The sequence below is a fragment of the Biomphalaria glabrata genome, chromosome 8, assembly GCF_947242115.1.
Source record: "Biomphalaria glabrata chromosome 8, xgBioGlab47.1, whole genome shotgun sequence".
NCBI lineage: Eukaryota > Metazoa > Mollusca > Gastropoda > Planorbidae > Biomphalaria > Biomphalaria glabrata.
Window position 1 is genome coordinate 45,114,699 of NC_074718.1, and position 22,999 is coordinate 45,137,697.

Below are 22,999 nucleotides of genomic sequence, written 5' to 3' on the forward strand. Positions count from 1 at the left end.
ATCAGATTATGCGAAAGAAACAGTTTATGGGAAAGAAATAGATTATGAGAAACAAACAGTTTGTGAGAGATAATCAGATTGTGAGAAATATTATGAGAAAGAAACATTATTAGAAAGAAACAGATTATTAGAGAGAAAGACAGACAGTGTGTCAGATTGACATAATCATTTAGCTTCACAACTCACCAATTAAACATAAATTGTCCGACGTTTCTGGAATGTCATTGTCCACCACACCCAGAAACACAGTGAAGGACAAGAGGACAGTGATGGCTACCGACACTTTCTCTGGTTCCTCGGGAGACAGGAGAAAGGAAACAACACACAGGACCGCCAAGAGAGTGACCGGAATCAGAAGTCTGGAGGGATGACCCGTGGGAAACAAATTATTCTCAGGCAACACTGAAGTCTAGTCCACGATCTGGACTTTGTCTATGACCTTGAACTATCACGGCCTGAGGTTTTTGGTCAATTTGAATACATCGAAATAAAAGTGTGTGTGTGTGTTTATGCAAATTAATTAGAGATTATTGGTGTTCATGAATACAATTTATTTCATTAACATTGCCAAGAAATCAGATTAGTCCGAGAAGTCCATCCTATTAGACTCATTTTGAATAACCTAATCTTAAAGTAATAATACACTAGTTTTATCCACCGGTTACCGGATCATCGAGACAGCCGAACACACTGTAACTACAATATCTAAAAGTAAAGTAAAGTTTCCCTTTCAGACCTTGTGGTCTATAGGGCAGATGATGTAAAGGTCATCTGATTCTGTGGCCTACGGTTAACAAGGGTGTCATCTGGCCAGCACAACGACCAACCGCCTTTACTTTTCCCTAACTAATGTCAGGTACCCATTAGAGCTGGGTGGACTCAGAGGCGCCCGAAGATCCCGAAATTAAAAATCCCAGTCTTCACCAGGATTCGAACCCCGGTCCCCGGTTCGGAAGCCAAGCGATTTACCGCTCAGCCACCGCGCCTCCTACTACAATATCTGGATCTATATAAAAGGTCAGAAGTTTTGTCTCCCCTTGGACTCGAACTAGAGAGATACACCGCAGGCTCGAAGTAACGGAGAAACACGAGACAGACTCGTAGCGGAATCTCCAATTTTTAGACTCTAAGAAATCAACTATTTGTACACGTTTTAGTATAAAAATGAAATAATGTTTAAAGTTTCGCAAACTTATTTAAGTATAAATGTGACAATCATTACAATATAGCCATTGTAAGCTATAGTTTTAAAAAAATGCTTTAAATTTGTGTATGTTCCTTCAGAGTTGAAGATAATCTACATCTTACAAACTTATTTAAGTATAAATGTGACAATCATTACAATATAGCTATTGTAAGCTATAGTTTTAAAAAAATGCTTTACATTTGTGTATGTTCCTTCAGAGGTGAAGATAATCTACATCTTAGCCCTAATCTCCCGCAGGACGGCGGGGGATGGCGGCTGGCAGGGTATGAACCCGGGACTATCGAGAGGACCGAAAGACAGTCCTGCGCGCATGCCTCTCGACCGTTTGTCTAGTTTAAGCTTTCTTTAAGAAACTCCAAGACTATTTGTGGCCCTGCAGCTATGCCCAAACATGGGAAAGACTTCGGGAGCCAATCCCGAGGAAATATCAAGAGCGGGTAACCCTTAGGAAGCTTGCAGCACAGAGTGCTACGCCGCTGATCCCAAACGGTATCGACACCCGCCGTTCCTTTAAATATATCGACTTTGTTCCGCCCATGGCTAGCACAAGCATTCGTAATTACTGAATGAGGCCATATCTATATACGCTTTTGTCTGTTTTTTTTTTTTTTTTTTGAATACCTTTGGAGGTAAAGGCAGCAAATACATGTTTCGTTTTTGGTTTTGCTATTTATACCTTGGCTGAGGACCGTGACCTTGCTGAGCATGGTGCCTAATGCGACAGGTAAGTTAATATGGTTAGGCTATGTAATTGCTTTCTTTATACCCTCAACCAGAACGTTTAATAAAGATTAACTTAAGCATATTATATTAGACTCTATTGTGGTGTTTACAGTTATGAATGTCCCACATATAAACTTAAACGTTTCATAAAATGAGTTTAGATCTAGAGTGCCACAACACTTACGTAAGGACCAGGTAATTAGGCCGTCTCTTAAGTAGCAGTTTAAAAGTTATATAAAAATAATATTTATTGTTGGTGATGGAGCTGCCGGTCTCAATGCCTCCGCCTGTTATCCAAAACTGACCATTTGGGATCAGTTCAGACTCGATGATAGGGTCATCAGGGGTCATCAACTGGATATAGACATGGAATACATTGGTAATAGATACAATGTAGACCTAGCAGGTAAGATATTTTACTTTATTTTTGAGACCTAACTGGTTTCTATTGGAAAAATAAATATTTAAAAACACAATTGGTTCTTTATAGTCCGATGGGTGGTGTCGGATTGCCAAAGATTAGTAGTGCTTCAAAGAATTTAACAGTATTTGTCAGATTAATGAGTGTGTCGGATTAGAGAGTGTCGGACTATCAAAGAGTCTACTGTATATGATTAAGCCTGATATGTATATATTAATCATCGAACACTTGCAATAGGAAATTTTGTAATATAAAATACTTGTAATATAAAATACTCGTAATATAAAATACTTGTAATATAAAGTACTTGTAATATAAAATACTCGTAATATAAAATACTCGTAATATAAAATACTTGTAATATAAAATACTCGTAATATAAAATACTCGTAATATAAAATACTTGTAATATAAAATACTCGTAATATAAAATACTCGTAATATAAAATACTCGTAATATAAAATACTTGTAATTTGGAATACACTAATATAAAAATAGTTCCCCTTTCAGACCTCGCTATCTAGAGAGCAGATGATGTCAAGGTCATCCGTTTCTGTGGCTAGAGCGTCATGTGGCCAGCACAATAAAAATAAAATCCCCTTCTTCACCTGGACTCGAACCCGGGACCCCTGTTCGGAAGCCAAGCGCTTTTACCGCTCAGCCACCGAAAAGTGTTATTTATACATCAACTTTGGTCACAATAGAGAGAAAAAGCATTTTGAAACTAAATGGTCAAGCCTACATAGGGATAACGCAAAACTTGAAAAAAAAAGAAAAATGTAGCTGCATTCAAAACAGAACAGTTCATTTATATAGCAGTAGGTTAGTAGGTTATTAGGTTATTAGGTTATTAGGTTAGTAGGTTAGTAGGTTACCAGAGACTTACATTGACAGAGGTGTTGTCATTCATCCAAGACATGAGGTCAATTTTACAGGTGTTCTGGTCAAAAGGATACTTGGAAATATCCACCTGTGAGAGAGAAACAGATTATTAGAAATAGACTGATTGTCCACCTGTAAAATAGAACAACTGCTTCAGCTGCTGTCCGTTGTATGTGCAGAGCATAGCATAAGTGGTCAGTCCTGTGTACAGGGCACAATAGCGTGTGTGGACGTTATCGTAATACCCTATGTAATGTTGGGTGGCCAAGTAATAAACCGCTTAGCTTCCGAAATGAGGGGTCGCTTGTTCAAATCTCGGTGAAGACTGAGATGTTTAATTTCGGGATTTTAAGGATGCTCCTGAAACCACTCAATTCTAATGGGTACCTGACGATAGTTGGGGAAAGGAAAGGTTTTGCTGGCCACATGTCACAATCGTTAACAGTCGGCCTTAGAGTCATCCTTTCCCCTATAGATCGCATGGTCCGAAAAGGGATATTTGCTTATTTATTTTTTTTTTGCTATGTTATTTTGTGAATTGATTGTCCCAGAGATGACGTAAGCAGCATTAATCTCATAGAAATAAGATGCAAGTAGTTACGCTGTGGTGGTCAATTGTAAAGTAAAAAAGTTCCCCTTTCAGACATTGTGATCTATATGGCAGATGTCATCGGTTTCTATGCCCTACAGTTAACGAGGGTGGCATGTGGTCAGCACAACGACCAACCGCCTTTACTTTTCCCTAACTAATGTCAGGTACCCATTAGAGCTGGTTGGACTCAGAGGCGCCCGAAGGTCCCGAAATTAAATCCCAGTCTTAACAGGATTCGAACCCGAGACCACGGTTCGGAAGCCAAGCACTTCTCAGCCACCGCGCCTCTGTCAATTGTAGCATAACAGAATTTCCATTTGTTTGGGCCAATACAAAAGATCTTATCTAATCTTATGAAAGTTTGGTCATTGGCATGGGCGGAACGATGTCCCACCACACAGCGGGTTTCACCTTTCCAGGCAGCAGATGTATCCACAAAAAAAAACAACGACTAATACACGATACAGTTTGGGATCAGCTGCGTCTGCCAGGATGTAGTACTGTGTGCTGCAAGCAGCCTAAGCGTCTCCTGATTTGTACTCCGGGGTTGACTCCGGAAGCATTTCTCATGTTTGGGTTTACCCGTAAGGCAGCAGAGATTTGAATTCTTCTATTTATAAACACGTAAACTAGATATTTTGTTCTACACCGTATAAAGGTCACTGAGAATTATTGAGTATACTGGCTGCTAGTTCGATATACCAATAAAGAATTATACACACCCAGTCGATTATCGTAAAAGTCACAGTTTCTATATAAAAGATGTGGGAGCAGTTGTGTCACAGTCTCAGTTGACATTGCCTGATTTAATGTCCACGTCATGTTCAGAGGTGTGACACAGTGTTATGCACTTTTTTTTTAAAGTTATGTCAAATGTTTAGTTACCTTACAGGTGAGCCCCATGTTGATGACGGGTTCCCACCTGACTTCGCCTCTGGAAGTAATCACAACTAATGTTTCTTCATTGCCCAGAAAAACTCGTTCATCCACTCTGTGGAGGAAATTCATGACATTAGCCTCTCCATCCAAGTCATATGGGTGCTATCTATCTATCTATCTATCTATCTATCTATCTATCTATCTATCTATCTATCTATCTATCTATCTATCTATCTATCTATCTATCAATACCTATAACCTCAGTGTACTGAGTGCCATGGACACGTCAGATACCCTCTACCTGGTTTAGTCGGCCAGTCAAAGCCGTTTCCGGGGTGTGGCCGCTGCGCATGCTACAGCTTCTGGGAGCCACAGGTGAGAGCTGGGTACCGAGTGGGGACCAAGAGTGAGCCAATCTACCCTCAAAAAGAGGGTACGAATGCCTGTCCACTAGAGGTGCTACTCCTACTAGATGACCTATACCTATACCTATATCTATACCTATACCTATATCTATCTATCTATCTATCTATCTATCTATCTATCTATCTATCTATCTATCTATCTATCTATCTATCTATCTATCTATCTATCTATCTATCTATCTATCTATCTATCTATCTATCTATCTATCTATCTATCTATCCATCCATCGATATATATATATATATATATATATATATATATATATATATATATAATTCACATTTTTGCCAAATTAAAACTGTTAAATATTATGATATATTGACCTAGTGCTTATACTCAAGTACCCGGTATGAAGCAAACTTACGAATTATAAATGGCCATGTCGGGTCTCCATATTTTTTTCTGTGGTAACAACATATCTGTAATGTAACCATAGTCCGACTCATTCCAACGTAATTGCTCGTCTATCCAAGTCTGAAACAACAGAATAAAGTAAAGCATCAAGACAGAATTCAAACAAGATCTTGTTCTTTAGACCCATCATCTAGATACCCTGAGATGTAATTAGATTTTGTTCTTAAGACCCAACATCTAGATACCCTGAGATGTAATTAGATTTTGTTCTTTAGACCCAACATCTATATACCCTGAGATGTAACTAGATCTTGTTCTTTAGACCCAACATCTAGATACCCTGAGATGTAACTAGATCTTGTTCTTTAGACCCAACATCTAGATACCCTGAGATGTAATTAGATTTTATTCATTAGACCCAACATCTAGATACCCTGAGATGTAACTAGATCTTGTTCTTTAGACCCAACATCTAGATACCCTGAGATGTAACTAGATCTTGTTCTTTAGACCCAACATCTAGATACCCTGAGATGTAACTAGATCTTGTTCTTTAGACCCAACATCTAGATACCCTGAGATGTAACTAGATCTTGTTCCTTAGACCCAACATCTAGATACCCTGAGATGTAACTAGATCTTGTTCTTTAGACCCAACATCTAGATACCCTGAGATGTAACTAGATCTTGTTCTTTAGACCCAACATCTAGATACCCTGAGATGTAACTAGATCTTGTTCTTTAGACCCAACATCTAGATACCCTGAGATGTAATTAGATTTTATTCCTTAGACCCAACATCTAGATACCCTGAGATGTAACTAGATCTTGTTCTTTAAACCCAACATCTAGATACCCTGAGATGTAACTAGATCTTGTTCCTTAGACCCAACATCTAGATACCCTGAGATGTAACTAGATCTTGTTCTTTAAACCCAACATCTAGATACCCTGAGATGTAACTAGATCTTGTTCCTTAGACCCAACATCTAGATACCCTGAGATGTAACTAGATCTTGTTCTTTAGACCCAACATCTAGATACCCTGAGATGTAACTAGATCTTGTTCCTTAGACCCAACATCTAGATACCCTGAGATGTAACTAGATCTTGTTCTTTAGACCCAACATCTAGATACCCTGAGATGTAACTAGATCTTGTTCTTTAGACCCAACATCTAGATACCCTGAGATGTAACTAGATCTTGTTCCTTAGACCCAACATCTAGATACCCTGAGATGTAACTAGATCTTGTTCTTTAGACCCAACATCTAGATACCCTGAGATGTAATTAGATTTTATTCCTTAAACCCAACATCTAGATACCCTGAGATGTAACTAGATCTTGTTCCTTAGACCCAACATCTAGATACCCTGAGATGTAACTAGATCTTGTTCTTTAAACCCAACATCTAGATACCCTGAGATGTAACTAGATCTTGTTCCTTAGACCCAACATCTAGATACCCTGAAAATCCTGAAATGTAACTAGATCTCAAGACACCTAGTGAAACCTACAGATTACGTGTACAGAGAGAGAATGAGAAAGAGAGAGAGAGAGAGAGGAAAGAGAGAGAGGAGAAAGAAAGATAGAAGAGAGAGAGAGGAGAGAATGAGAAAGAGAGAGAGAAGAGAGAGAGAGAAGAGAAAGAAAGAAAGATAGAAGAGAGAGAGAGGAGAGAATGAGAAAGAGAAAGAAAGAGAGAGGAGAGAGAGAGAGGAGAAAGAAAGAAAGATAGATGAGAGAGAGAGGAGAGAGAGAACGAGAGAGAGAAAAGAGGCAGAGAAAAAGAGAGAGAGGGAAGAGAGAGAAAGAGAGAGAGGGAAGAGAGAGAAAAAGAGAGAAAGAGAGTGAGAAGAGAGAGAGAGAGAAGAAAGAGAAGAGAAAAAAAGAGAGATTTAAAATAGGAAAAAAAAAGAAAGAATGAGAGAGGAAGAAAGAGAGGAAGAAAGAGAGAGTGAACGAGAGTAATGAGAAACTAGCATGCTTGATTCTCTTTAATCTAACAATCAGAATCGATTCCAAGCTGCAGTTTATTGACACTATCGATTAACAATTACCGTTTCAAAGTACGATTACATTTGGTCGTGTATAGTATTACAAACACAGCAGCGTCGATTAATTTGTCGAAACAATTTTATTATAGGTTGAGCTTTGCTCTAATTTTTTAATGATGTCATTATCTACAAGGACAAATTTAGTTTCCACGATCTCTTTTTAGCGTCCGTCTGTCACGTTAAGATCGCAAACTAGAAAAGCTTTTGATAATTTGATTTTAACCCATTTTGTGGCTTGCAAAGTTTATCTACAACGGCTACTTTTTATATTTTGAAAACGAACCGTTTTTTTTTTTTTTTATTAATTGTGCAAGCATGTTTTTTTTTTTATAAAATGAATGGCTCGGACCAAACATCAATCCGATAAACTAGTCTGATAGAGAATAATGCAGAACTAAGATCATTTGAACTTGATATTACTTTTACAAGTCTTGAATATTCCTTATGCATGGGCCCATCTCCTCAGGGACCGCCTCTGAGTTTTTGTGATAACGTAAACTATCTTTGTTAATATTGTATAAGTTGATTTTGAAAGTCCTCGCCTGTATTATAATTACTTGGCTGTTACTAAATTTGTCGCCAGGAGTATCATATTATTGTCACGTGATGTAAAGATGAACACAGACACACACAAAAATTAACACTTCGGCTTCTTGATATATCACGATGTGTATTATTGCTTCAAAAAAGAAGATGATTACGTCCTACATGCATCTAGTCATGTATTTCAACCAATGACAATTCTGCCACGTCATTGGTTTTCCTGACTTACACAAGCAACCCATTCCATGCTCTAATAGCAACAGGGAAGAAGAAGCATTTGTATAAATTTGTCCTAGCATATGGAACGAGGAATGTGCCTTTATCTTTGTGTCTTTCTGAGTATTTTATTAGATTTTTTAAATTTTTATTTGAAGATTATGGTTATATGTTTTATGTATAATTGCTACTTTACTTTTAAGTCTTCTGTCCTGAAGGCTTTCTAAATGTAGTGATTTTACTAAAGGTGTTACTCTAGTCAAATGTGAATTTCGTTTGTTATGAATCTCACTGCTCTATTTTGTGTCTGCTTCAGTTTCTTAATAATATATCATGATGTGTAATATTGCTTTATATCTCAATCTTTTATAATTTCTACTTGAATATTCAAATATTTTATTTCGTAAAGAGGAATCGGAGCATGTCTTTCCACCCAGCAAAAAATAACCAGTTAGTAAGAGTAACAAAAAAACCCATCTCTAAAACAAATAAAAATTCCATACGCCATAGTGCCACTAGAGAATTGAGCGGGTTGCCTGAACCAGCCAGGAAAACCTACAACTTAGCAGAGTTAAGTAATTGATTAACAACAAGACAAAGATTGACACATGATATGTGTAGGACGTAATTATCTTCTTTTTTTTTTTAAGTAACGTCTGTAATATATAATATAAGAATCCTGTTATCTTAAGTATCTCCTGAATACGTTTTGATGTTCTGTAGTAACATTTAACTGCTGACGATTTGTAAGATCCCCCCCCCCCCAGTGTCATTGTAACGCTTATGTTGTGTCAATGTAATGTGTAAATCAATGAAGATTGTCCATCTACTTACAAAAGAAATATATCCAATCAGTTTCATGACTTGATTTTTGATATCCTGAAAATACAATTTTATCACATGAAACAATACAATGACAATAACTGGTAACAATATCCTGACAAAACTAATTGCCTAAACCTACTCTGTATTGAGATACTTAAATGAATAAGAAGATTTAATCTTTATGGAGCTTTTTAAACATTTCTAAAGCTAAGCGAAGTCTAGTTTACGGTTAATTTCAAATTGTAAAAAGTCTATCGAGTCAATGTCTCAATTTGTAGCACAGTGATGCCCAACATAAATTGACCTGCGGGCCATTTTAATTTCCGACACTGGTGTCGAGGGCAATTTTACTGTCATGTTGTTATACATCTGCATCTTCGCGTAATCTTATAGCCATTTAATGTAGTATATAGCAGTAAATTAGGTTTAAAAGGAAAGTAAATGACAGAATTGTTTACAGTTCTATAGTGTTTTTGAATAAATTGATAAAAAAATGTTTTGTTTTGTTTGTTTATAAACTAGAAAAAGAGTCTACAATTTTACTTTATTTAAACAGAATTTACCAGGTCCTGCACGGTTGACAAGTGGAGGGTGGCTGTTATGTTCAGGGGCTTGCTGTAGTTGGTGCAGGGGCGTACATCCGGATTATAGTTGCCCAACAGGGCAGCATGAAGGCGCTTCATATCGTCAGCTCCCCCACAGCATTCACCTTCAACATCACAAAATATAGAAATATTACTGAATATTTTTAAATGAACAAAACAACAACAACAACAAAAAAAAAACAAAAAAAAACACATAAAAATACTTTTTAAAAAGCTTATTTAAGTGAAGTTGTATCACTTAGTTTGGATCAGTCATGTAATGAAGGTAGCAATAGTTCCAGACTAATAATTGTTTTTGTTTAGCGCAATGTCATGCTTTTAGCTTTCACATTAATGATCCTATCACTTGTCTGGACCAGTTGGAAAATTTTGAGGGAGAAAGAAGGAGGTATATGTGTGATCGCTTTTAAAATGCATTTATAAAAAGAAAAAAAAAGAGAACAACTTGAAATTGAACTAAAGCGTCCTCAAGCCGATACTAACCACTGTGGATTGTGTATGCTTTTGAAAATAAAACGTTTTATAGTTATCTATTGTTACTTTCAAACTTGAAAGCGGTGAACTACAAAGTATAAAGGGGGCTAATTCAACTTATACAACCACTTCAGTCGAATACACTTTCTTTCTTTTGTTTGAGATACCAATTTTAAAAAATTTATTACCAATAACTAATTAACTAGTTGGCAAAAAAAATTTTTTTTTATTCTTATTTTGTCCGGTAAAAAAAATAGTTGTGCGAAATTTCAGCTTGATCCGAGATTGGGTGTGGGAGAAATAACGTGTACAAACGTTTTATATTTTTATAACTATCTTCACAATTTTCATCAGTACGACTGTTCCACGTTACGGCGAACACCACCTAATGTGTCTACGGGCTTAGTCTACAAGTAGATGAAAAACAAAAACAGCGACAAGCAATAGAAAAAGAATAATTAAAAAAAAACAAAAAAAAAAAAACAACCTAAGCCTATCTAAGGGAAAGAACCGCTAATTACTGCGATCTATCTGAAAATTACAAGGCTTAACTCGCTTTCTGCTATGTAAAACAAAAAATTAATTAATAGTGCTAAATGATTAACTAATTGGTTTTGAATTTGATCCGAGAATGGAAAGTGGGAGAAAAAAAAAGTGTCAAAATGTATAAAAGGATTAAATCCATATATACATCCACATCTCTCATTAAGTACCATTTATTCCCCATATTTCGATATCAAACAAAATAATAATTAATCATCAACACATCACTAACTAATTGGTTAATTTTTTTTTATTGATTCTTTTTTTTTTTTTTTTGTCAGGTCCAATGAATAATTGCGCAAAATTTTAACATGATCCGAGAATGGGAAACGGGAGAAAAAAATATGTTCAAACGTTTTACCAGACAGACAGACAGACAGACAGACAGAGTGAGTTAATATAAGCTTTTTAAAAACATTTCGTTTAAAGTGTAATACACGGACAGTTGAATTAATTTGATCATGAATGTGAAACAGGCGACTGAAGTTCGATTAACAATAGATAAATAAAGAAGGTGTCAAACACAACCAAAAATTTCTGCTCAGTTTCCAGCGCCAACGGTTTAAATCAGCGGTTCTCAAACTTTTAAGCTCGGCGACCCCTTTTTACAATCCCCAACTCCGCCGCGACCCCCCCATCCCCACACACACACAGCAATAGAAGAATACACAAAATACAATCCATATTTTCGATGGTCAGAGGGGACCCCTGAAAAATCGTCAATCGACCCCTCAAGGGGTCGCGACCCACAGGTTGAGAACACCTGGTTTCAAATGAACGCAAGGAATAAGATGATGAAACAAATGTAGGACCGACCTACGTCTGCTCGCAGTACCGATCTATAAATAGATAATAGGGAAGCCCTTAACCCGTTAAGGTGTATCTTATCTTATCTTATATAATACAGACGTTACTTCAAAAAAGAAGATGATTACGTCCTACGCGTCATGCATTTAGTCATGCATATTAACCAATGACTTAAATTCTGCCAAGTCACTGGTTTTCCTGGCTAGCTCAGGCAACCCATTCCATGCTCTAATAGCACTAGGGAAGAAGGAGTATTTGTACAAATTTGTCCTAGCATATGGGACGAGGAATGTGCCTTTATCTTTGTGTCTTTCAGAGTATTTTATTAAATTTTGTTTTTGTATTTGAAGATTATGGTTCAGTGTTTTATGTATGATTGCTACTTTACTTTTGAGCCTTCTGTCCTGAAGGCTTTCTAAATTTAGTGATTTTACTAAAGGTGTTACTCTAGTCAAATGTGAATATTCGTTTGTTATGAATCTCACTGCTCTATTTTGTGTCTGTTCCAGTTTCTTAATGTTTTCTTGAGTTGAGGGGTCCCAAACGGAGGATGCATATTCTATTATTGGCCTAACCAAGGTTAAGTAACATTTTAGTTTTATGTTCTTATTTGATTTATAGAAATTTCTTTTAATAAATCCTAATGCTTTGTTTGATTTTTTTGTAGTTTCATCAATATGTGGATTCCATGATAGTTTTTCATTTATTATAACACCTAGGTATTTTGCGTTTTTAGTCTGTGATACTGGTTTGCCATGAATAAGATAAGTGGAATTAATTTGTTTTAGTTTTTTTGTTACTCTTAACAACTGACATTTTTCTGGGTGGAAAGGCATGCTCCAATTTGATTCCCATTTCTGTAATTCATCTAATTCTCTTTGTAAAATATCTGTGTCTTGTGTTGTTTTTATTGTTCTATATATTATGCAATGCAAAGGTGTAAACGGAGATTTCACGTGTCAGAAGTCGAGCGACACGATGGATAGAGAATTCCACTCAACACAATTATAACAATTCCACAATAACGCGAAACATTTATGACCAATTGCAATAGCACAAATTTTAATCTTCATTTTTATTGTTCGCAATCAATGAGTTACGGTCCTTGCTGTTAAGCAGACGGTTGATAAGACTTCCTTTGACGTCACTAGACCATTAGGTCCTCGTGTGTCACGTGTCACACTATTTATTTTTATTATTACCAAACATTTTAGTCAATTGAATTTTCATTGCATCTTAATTAAGCTAGAGGGGTCGATTGTGATTTGCCAGGGGTCGCCTAAGACCATCGAAAATATGGATTGTTTTTGTCTATTCTTCTTTTGCTGTGTGTGTGGAGAGGGGGGTCGCGGCCACGAGGGGGATTCTAAAAAGGGGTCGCCGAGCTTAAAAGGTTGAGAACCGCTGAGCTAGAGATTCGGTAAAGTGTCGTTAAGCCGAAATAAAATGAAATCGCACTGAGTGATTGCGTCATCAAATCAAGCGCTCGAAAGCAAACAACGCCAAGGATTCAGGACTCATGCTGATAGGAAGTTAAGTTCCCCTTTCAGACCATGCGGTCTATAGGGCAGATGATGTTAAGATAATCTGTTTCCGGGGACCGCGTTTAACCAGGGTGTCATGTGGCCAGCACAACGACCAACTGCCTTTACTCCCCCCCCCCCCCAACTATTGTCAGGTACACATTAGAGATAAGTGGACTCAGAGGTCCCCTAAAGATCCAAAAATCGAAAATTCAAGTTTAACTAGGATTCGAACTCGGGACACTCCGGTTCGGAAGCCAAGCGCTTTGCAACTCAGCCACCGAGCCTCCCAAAGTGATAGGAAGACAACATAAATGATGTATTGCATGAGTCAATTTTGAAGATCATAAAATCTTTTCCACATTTTGGATGTTCCTTAAGAGCTAATAATTTACACCCTAGCCTAAACCTTCCACAGGAGGGCAGCGGAAAGGTTACGAACCCGGTATTATCGAGACTACCTACGACAGTCCAGTGCACATACCAGGGTTCGAACCCTGATCGCTTCGCTGCTGCAGAATGCTTGTGCTAGGAAATCTTAATCTTCATTATTGAAGGAACTTCCGTAAACAAACTGATGTCTTATATTATCTTCTTATCTTATAAAATATAGACGTTACTTTAGAAAAAAAAGATGATTACATCCTAAGCGTCATGCATCTAGTCCTGCATGTTAACCAATGACTTAAATTCTGCCAAGTCATTGGTTTCCTGGCTGACTCAGGCAACCCATTCCAATAGCACTAGGGAAGAAGGAGCATTTGTACAAATATGTCCTCCACAATGACCCAATGGGATGAGTCCGTCATGTTTCCCATAGGGTACCATACATTCTGTCAACAGTTCATAGATGCTTCAGTCGATTACACAGTATACACTGTATCGCACCGAAACAGCAGCGAATACCATGTAATCGATACACAAGTTTCGTTACAAAGATATTTTATGACGAGGCCGTGAAAAGACGGAACACTCAGACCTCATGCTCTGTTACAGCGGCCACTTCAAGCTGGTATTAGTGGAGTTCAGAGCAACTCTGTCAATATACACTACAAGGTTTCTATTGACCTAAGAGTGTAGGCCCTTGAGTGACGTCAAACAACTAGTTCCTGTGCTGGCGCATGCGTAGTCATTGTCTTGTTATATTCCATTCATACACTGGCCGCCCCCACCTCCGTGACGTGGATGTAATAAAACGGGATTTAAAAACAGTGAACGTTGATACTGACCATAGGAAAGACATAGCCCTAGACCGCACTACGTGGTGAGACGGTGACCAAGAAAGTGTGCACAGTGAGAAAACATGGGCCTCAGCTCTTGAAGAAAAGCGTGCCATGCGAAAACTGGCCAGCTTCTATTCCACCAAAGCAAAAGCCACCTTGACCTGAAATAATCTTATCTTGTATAATACAGACGTTACTTCAAAAAGAAGATGATTACATCCTACGAGTCATGCATTCAGTCATGCATATTAAACAATGACTTAAATTCTGCCAAGTCACTGGTTTTCCTGGCTAGCTCAGGCAACCCATTCCATGCTCTAATAGCACTAGAGAAGAAGGAGTATTCGTACAAATTTGTCCTAGCATACGGAACAATAAGTGTGCCTTTCTCTTTGTGTCTTTCAGAGTATTTTATTAAATTTTGTTTTTGTATTGGAAGTTTATGGTTCAGTGTTTTATGTATAATTGCTACTTTACTTTTGAGTCTTCTGTCCTGAAGGCTTTCTAAATTTAGTGATTTTTACTAAAGGTGTTACTCTAGTCAAATGTGAATATTCGTTTGTTATGAATCTCACTGCTCTATTTTGTGTCTGCTTCAGTTTCTTAATGTTTTCTTGAGTTGAGGGGGTCCCAAACGGAGGATGCATAAGTGGACGGGAGTATCTTACGAGACAGAAGGAGTCATATATATATATATATATATATATATATATATATATATATATATATATATATATATATATATATTCCTTACGCAAACAGGGACAATCTGTACGTTAGGCCACCAGACACTAAAGTCTTCATTGAAACGTAAATATCCAGTAGAAGGAAGAATTGTTGAAATGAAAGCTGGATTGACATTTATTACTTTGTTTGTATCTCACCAATTGTGTAACTGTCATGGAAGACTAGACTAAAAGTCATTAGAACCAAAACCCATTGACATGTTTGACTTTGTCACGGGCTTGCCTCGCACTGAGAAAGTCTTGTCAGAGAAGACGAAGACAAGGGTAAGACCCCACAACACAGTGTTCTTAGAACAACAAGCACAATAAATATATATATATATATATATATATATATATATATAAAAGCTTATCTAAGAGGAAGAACTCCACATTTACATCCCTTTGTCTCAATACTGTAAGATTTATTTCACCTTTTCGAAATCAAACAAAATGAATTAAGCACCACTATTTAATGTACACTGGTAATTATTTCTATTTGACATCAATATGTTTTGATAGGAACAATGAATTAGTGTGCCATTCTGAGAGACTGTACACGAATGATTTAACTAATTATACATAAGCTTGTTTCAGAATTCGTTTGCCTTTAACAGCCTGGATGCAAAGGAGCCTTCTATCCAATGCAAAAGACATGAATGGAGAAATCTTGTGTGGTGACCCATCGGCTCAACAGACTAATGGATAGGTCAAGGTGAAGGCAAAGCGAATATTTCCTATTTTGAAGACGTTTGATGCTTGAAGAATGATTTCAATGAATAGAACACAGTTCTACATATGATCAATGTCTACCAAATAAAGACTGTCCAAATAAACACTTATTACTTTAAATATTGTCAGATGAGAATGAAGAATCGAACCCGGAACCTAGAGATGTAACACTGTGAAAAGTATGCACCAACCCCCCTCTCCCCCCGCAAAAAAAAATTTTATGCGACACTTGCATCGACACTTGTGTGTAGTAGATTTAGGTAAAATACCCATAAAACATCTCTCTCTGCCAGGTTTTTATGCAGCAAAAATAACACGATATACACGCATAGACACAGACTGACTGTAAGCCAACTTGGCACACTAGTTCACAACACACAACATGAAACAAAACAAAAAATACCCAACAGTCTTGAAAATTTTCCCAGACATTTTCAATAGCGATTCTGAAATGTTTAGGAAAGATAATCATGGAGGGGGTTCTGTTAGCAATAAAAAGAAAACCCTAAACCAGAAGAAATTACTTTACCAAATTCAAAATATTAAATTAACATTTTGTAATCTAAATACCACTTCAATATCTCTAACAAGTGACAGTATTTACAGACCACCAAATTCTAGTTTAGATTATATGCAAAAACTATGTAATCAATTATAAATACTTAAAGGAAAACATAACAAATTAGAATTTTTCAATTTTTGAATTTGTGAAGCATTGTAAATCTAATTAAAATGCTAGTTAACCACAGTTATAAAGCTCAGTCATAGGGACTTGGGTTGACGTTAAGTTAATATCTAGAAACCGTACTGGCCTGTCCACTTGTAGAGGTTCTGCAACGTGATGTCCAGGAACATTGTTGATTAGCCCAGCTTTAAGTGTTTGACATAAAAACATCAAATCAATAGGACTTCAGGTAAACGATCCAACAACATCATTAACTATGAATAATTTTGGATCTTCGCTCCTTGTAATGAAAAACTGATCTTGATTTGGCCACTCACTTATGCTCCTATATCTGTGACTCTGTGGCATTTTACGTCTCGAGAGACGATCCTTTCCCTTTGCAACTTCTTGTGTGACTAAAGAGGCCAATCCTTGATACACAGCTGCGATCGCAGGTTAGGCATATGTAATCACCAGGCGCCGTTGCATTTTCACCCTTCTTTCTGCTTCTGTTGTGTATGACATCTGCAATCCGTGACCCTTCCTTTATGCTTTCTCACCATGTGGATCTGTCCAGTACCACCTCTTCCCAGCTGCCAGTGTCGATTTTGAAGAGCTTCATGTCGCGTTTGCATACATCCGTCTAACGTAAAAGTGGGCGGCTATGACTCAATAATTGATGAACTCCAGCGGGTATATTATAAGAAACAGTGAATTTGATCATGAACTATATACAACTTCTCAATAACCTTAACTGCTCCATAGTATTATATGCTCATCTATCCGAGACTATGAATTTTTAATTGATAAACTGCAGCGGGTGTAACACCTTGAACAGTGTAAATGACCATGAACTATATTCAACTTCTCAATAACCTTGACTGCTCAACTTAGATGCGTTAACCCGTTTGACTTGTGTGTTATTGTAAGTAAAAGTATAATCTGAATTTTTAAAAAAGGAGAACTCTTCAGTTCTCTAAAACTACAATAATGAGAATGCAGGTCATCTACATCTGTTGTGAACGTAATTGTTAAAAGCAACTAATGAAATTAAATGAATCAAGTTTACATCAAGAAAAAAATGTATAAGCATATACCTAGTCTAACATTTTTTGGGGAGGGCGACATTGATTAATAATATGGTCATTCCAGGGGTGGTCTATATGGCGAGTATCATAGAACCTCCACACAATTTCATGTTAAAGATGAACACAATAATTAGAAGCTTCGTTTTTAGGAACACAATTAAGTGTATCAAGCATAACACTTTGATCCAAGATAAACAAAAGACGGGGGAATTAATATACCTTCGATGAAGTCCAGTAGGGAATCGGCGCCGGAGGCGCCATTATCCCGTTGATGGTTAGAAAGGCTTTTATCCAACCACCAGGCCTGGACATGGGGCTCTTCACCCCTGTCCTTTCTGAGGGCACCCAACGGTAGGCGGCCATATTGGTTGACTGACTGGTAAAACCGGGCCGTGCCGTGTACACAGCGCACCGTCCCCGAGTCTTAAGTCACCCGCTATAAGTGTCAGGGACAGCGCTAACTGCGGGGAGCTTGTCTCATATTCCTATACTGTAACCGCCACTGTTCCGTGCAAGGGCCGCCAATCCAGCAATCCGGAACTGATGACGACCCCCTTTGTGGAACGGCGTGGCGGACCTTTTGGACTGGGTTGCAGGTTACTTGTTCCATCCCCACCCCGAGTGAGATAAAAAAAACAAAAGCTCACCCAGGGAGACCTGCTAGAAGGCCTGGTTCGCTACTCGTTCTTAGCCTGTCCAGATCCACCTCTGGATGTTTCCACCGGAGGGCCACGCTGAGGCGACGGGTAGCTGGAAATCCTCCGGGGAATTAATGTACAGGATATTCGAGTTAAAATCAAGGCATTAAGACTTCAGTTCTTGGGACAGATAGTTAGAAATCCTATAAGGTTTCCATTAGCAGTGTATTATTATGGAATTAGATTGGGGCGATTACTTACAATTCGAAATGATACCCCCACATTGTTCATCCATTTTATAGGTCAGTTTCACGAAACCTTTTGAATAATGAGCACTTGGTACATAATAAGCTCAAGGAAATTTACACGGCGCTAAAATACGCACTAAAGGAGAACTTGGGTCTCAGGCGTTTTTGAGGTCAGCGTCCAGGTTCCACCCTCCGCCCACCAACCCTCCATAAAGTTCTGACTTGAATAGAGGTATTGTAAAACAACACAAGACACTGAAATTGTACAAAGAGAATTAGGTGAATTACAGACATGGCAGTCATATTGGAGCATGTCCTTCCACCCAGAAAAAAATGTCAGTTGTTAAGTTAAAAAACAACTAAAACAAATAAACACCACTTATCTTATTCATGGTAAACCAGTTTACACAGACTAAAATTCAAAATATCTAGGTATTATTAATAATGAAAAATTGCCATGGAATCCTCATATTGACGAGATCATTACAAATCAAAGCGCTAGGGTTTTTAAAAATAACTTTTTACAAATCAAATAAGAACATAAAACTAAAATGTTATTTAACCTTGGTTAGGCCAATATTAGAATAAGTGTCTTCTGTTTGGGATCCCTCAACGCTAATAAATATAAAATTACTTAACAGACGTTAAATAGAGTCGTGAAATTTATAACAATCGAATATTACGATTTGATAAGAATTATATCAAAACCTATTAAAATACTCAGGAAAACACAAAGATAAAGACACATTTCTTATTCCAAATTCTAGGACTAATTCGTACAAGTGTCTCACTTATTTGTAGACTGGGTCTAATCAATACGGACTATGTAGAATAACGTCATTGTTTCCAATTGTGTACGAAAGTCTTGTGGGGCATGCCATGAGGTACCTAAAGCTTTTGAGGCCAATTATGTCAAAAAAGTTGTCCTAGTGCTATTAAAGCATGGAATGGGTTGCCTGAGCCAGCCAGGAAAACCAATGACTTGGCAGAATTTAAGTCATTGGTTGACATGTATGACTAGATGCATGACGCGTTGGACGTAATCATCATCTTTTTTGAAGTAACGTCTGTATCATATATACAAGATATAGGGCCTATGTCCTTTATGTTTTCCTAGCTAGTCACCTCCCTTTATAAAATCCCTGCATTATAGAATCATCTACACCCCCTGGAGTGGCCTAGATGTCCTGATTTGACCACTTTGACCTTAGTGTCCAGCAGCTTCTAAAATGAGCCTAGTTAAAATTTTTACTACCTGTCTCTATTAGGAGCTTGATGACCTACTTTTTAGAGAGGTAGCCTAATCAGTTCGATTTACACAAAGTTGTTTCACTTTTTTTAAAATCCAAAATTTTAAACAGCTATAATCTCGTAAACTCACCTGTTGTCATGGTTACAAAAAAACAAAAGCAGATTGTCTTTGCACATAATTGGAAGATTCTTCTCAATATCTCCGCTGTCATTATTTTGTTCATTCCATCGAACACAATTCACTTAGAACATTCTGGCAACAACTCGTAGGAAATTTATTTTTTAAAAAATCCTCAGCGATGACGTAATCAATATTGACCTGAGCAGTTCCTAACGAATCACCCGATGAATTAATTAATATTTACTTTGCTGTAGGTTACAAGCAATTGTGAATGGATGTATTGTAACGTCTCATCTGTACACGCAGACGTGACCAGATTTTTTTTAACCCGCTGGACCAAATAGTCTTCTCCGTAGCTCAATGCATTTAAGAAATCGCACCATCACATTAGAACATGACCGACCATTAATTAATGATGATTTAGATCCAACCTGCTTGTGGTGTGGATGATAGAACATGCGCCCACTGTGTCATAGATATCGATCCCGTCTTAAGACAAATAATGAATTGTTTCGCAGACTGAGCTTAACTTTTGTAGTCTTCACCTGAGCTATTTTTAATGGCCCAATTCCGTCGCCCAAACTGTTGATCTAGGTCTGCAAAGAAGTCAAGAAAGAGATATGTCTTCAACACTTAGGACATTTTTCGAAATGCTTTCTAACGCTGTAAAAGAAGTTTCTACATATTGGTTATCAAAACTCATATTTTATTAATGACTATCCATTCATATGGTTTTAATTCATGAATAGATATGGTTTATATATATACATAGATATCAACTCAATCTACAAATGGATATCTTTATAATCCATAAGTAGTTATCAACTCAATCGACAAATCGATATCTTTATTATTCATATATAGTTATCAACTCAATTCAGAAATTGATATCTTTATAACCATTCATTTATATATCATACCAGTCCACAAATCAATATCTTTATTATCCTTGCATAGATATCAACTCAATCCACAAATCCATATCCGTATAATCCATAAATAGTTATCCAACAAGTAAAACTAATGAAATAAAAAATCAAGCCATGAATAAACCTGTACAACAATAATCCACGAAATCAAACCAGCACACGCACACACAAAATAATCTAACCCCCTAAACTGAGAAGCAGTGTTTATGTAAGTGTCCCCCAAAGCCAAAGGGTGAACACGTTGAGGCTCAAGGCATAAGCTCCCTTGGTCTCACTGCAACCCCCCAGACATTGCCAGTGTCTGAGTTTGACCCACATATTCACCTCTCAGAAAAAGGAAATGGAGATAGCACTAGGGGAGGAGGGTGGCTCATTTACTAACTGTAGGGAGAGTGAAAAATAAAATCAATAAAAGTTGTTTTTTTTTAAATAATTAATTCGACTTTTTTTTTTTTTTTTTTTTTTTTCAATGTTCTTAGATGATTGAATACAATACATGGGCTTCTAACTTTTACTTTTCCCCTGACACAAGCGGGCCTCAAAATTATCTTCTGACGCAGGGGTTCTCAACCTGTGGGTCGCGACCCCCTTTGGGGGTCGATTGACGATTTGCCAGGGGTCGGCTAAGACCATCGAAAAAAATGGATTATTTTTGTCTATTCTTCTATTGCTGTGTATGTGAGCATGGGGTGGGGGGGTCTCGGCAGAGTGGGGGATTGTAAAAAGGGGTCGCCGAGCTTAAAAGGTTGAGAACCGCTGTCTAACGTCACTGTACAAAAAAAAAAAATAAACCCATTTCTGCATATAACTGTATTTGATTATTTACAAACTGTGCACTATGTCATTGGCATGGGCGTCTTTTATTAAGAGCAGTCTTTCTATAAATATTGTTTTATTTCAATTGAGGTACTCGCAAATAGACCGTCACGCTCTGATGGTTTGTAATGAAATGTTCAATAAGGTAAAAAATACCAGGACCCTGGTGTTGAACGGAAGACGTGGAAAGTTTCAGGAACTTGATTTTGTTTGGGGGAGTCCATGAATTGAACGAAGATCACGATTTATGGCAGGATGTTGAGCAGTGGCGTGGCTAGTGTTGATGGTCTGTTTGTTGATGATTCTAGATGTTGATGATGCATGCGAGTTCGTTGAAGACACAACAACAGAATAACGATGAATATATTTGATAACGCAGGCTGATAAGTTCAAACAATTGAATGAATAAACAAAAGGGCACAGTCCTCTGTCGTCGCTAGCCTGGCGTCGTCCTCTCTAAGGCGTCTTGTCCGTTACTAGTTCTCTAGTTCGTAATCCTACTTTTTAATTACTCGTCACGTCACTAAGGAAAAACCCGATTAAACCCAACTTCTACGCGCCACGTGTCATTACAGTATGAAATAGTCATCATTTGGGAACCCGGGGGCTTGACCTCTTTAGGGCACGTGCATTTTAACATTCGACATCATGACATCATATTAATGGCGTAATATTAAATTAAATGTAAAAACAATAATTCGAACACTTATTTGAGGCACCCCCTCAAGTGGGGACAGCGGGAATTTTCCTATTCTCCCCCCCCCCAATCCCCACACCATAGCTACGCCACTGATGTTAAATACAGACATGAATCATGCCACTATTTCTGGACTAGTATCGTTGACGTCTGCTTCTGGTGGTCTATCTTACAGTTCTTGGGAGTCGGTGTAAAGGTCACGAGGTTTGAACCCTTGCTTCTTCGCTTTGTTTTACCACCAGCACCCTACCAGCACCCCACCAGCACCCCATCAAACAAATCAAATTAAAAAAATATATAGACGAATAAAGTAAAAGTGCGAAAACAAAAAGAAAGGAAATACAAAAGAGTTACTGACCCGTCGAAATTAGAATATTTTTTTAAAAACCTGTTGTGTGAGGCCCATTCTTGTGGAGACCGGGGGCAGTAGCCAAGACTGTCCTTCCCGAAATACGCCCCTGAAGAGAAATGTGTAATTGTAATTTAAAGTGTCTAATGTTTCTTCGTAATATATAAAAAAAAAGACAATAAAGGAGTTAAAATAAAGGTCATGTAGGCTAGATAGAGGCCTAGACTACGTAATACATCATTATTTCAAATTTCACAAAATCTGTTTTAAAATGTTCTTTAAAATATGCTAAATATCTTTCTTATGCTATAATTATTCTTGAAAGTGCTAAATTGTGCCAAAAATGCTAAAATTATGTCTAAAAATAGTAAATTTGTGCTTAGAAGTGCTAAAATTATGCTCAAATATGTTGGAATGTCATATTAAAAACTTAACCAAC

At 37.4% G+C, this 22,999-nt stretch overlaps 1 protein-coding gene across 3 annotated transcripts in view; it reads right to left on the reverse strand.

Moving 5' to 3' along the window:
* The window catches only part of LOC106058803 (neuronal acetylcholine receptor subunit alpha-7-like), a 28,673-nt gene extending 6,002 nt beyond the window's left edge, over positions 1 to 22,671 (reverse strand). The window contains exons 1-8 of one of the 3 annotated variants that reach the window (XM_056039587.1): positions 22,570 to 22,671; positions 9,691 to 9,836; positions 9,137 to 9,181; positions 5,496 to 5,605; positions 4,712 to 4,817; positions 3,239 to 3,322; positions 2,115 to 2,284; positions 187 to 359 (exon numbers count right to left, since the gene is read on the reverse strand). In XM_056039587.1, the coding sequence (XP_055895562.1) occupies positions 187 to 359; positions 2,115 to 2,284; positions 3,239 to 3,322; positions 4,712 to 4,817; positions 5,496 to 5,605; positions 9,137 to 9,181; positions 9,691 to 9,810 (808 nt within the window). In that variant the 5' untranslated portion in view covers positions 9,811 to 9,836; positions 22,570 to 22,671. Of the gene's footprint in view, positions 1 to 186; positions 360 to 2,114; positions 2,285 to 3,238; positions 3,323 to 4,711; positions 4,818 to 5,495; positions 5,606 to 9,136; positions 9,182 to 9,690; positions 9,837 to 19,778; positions 21,023 to 22,569 lie in introns of those variants that run through there. The other 2 variants (XM_056039584.1, XM_056039585.1) reach the window with 2 other exon arrangements.
* Positions 22,672 to 22,999: the final 328 nt, after the last annotated feature.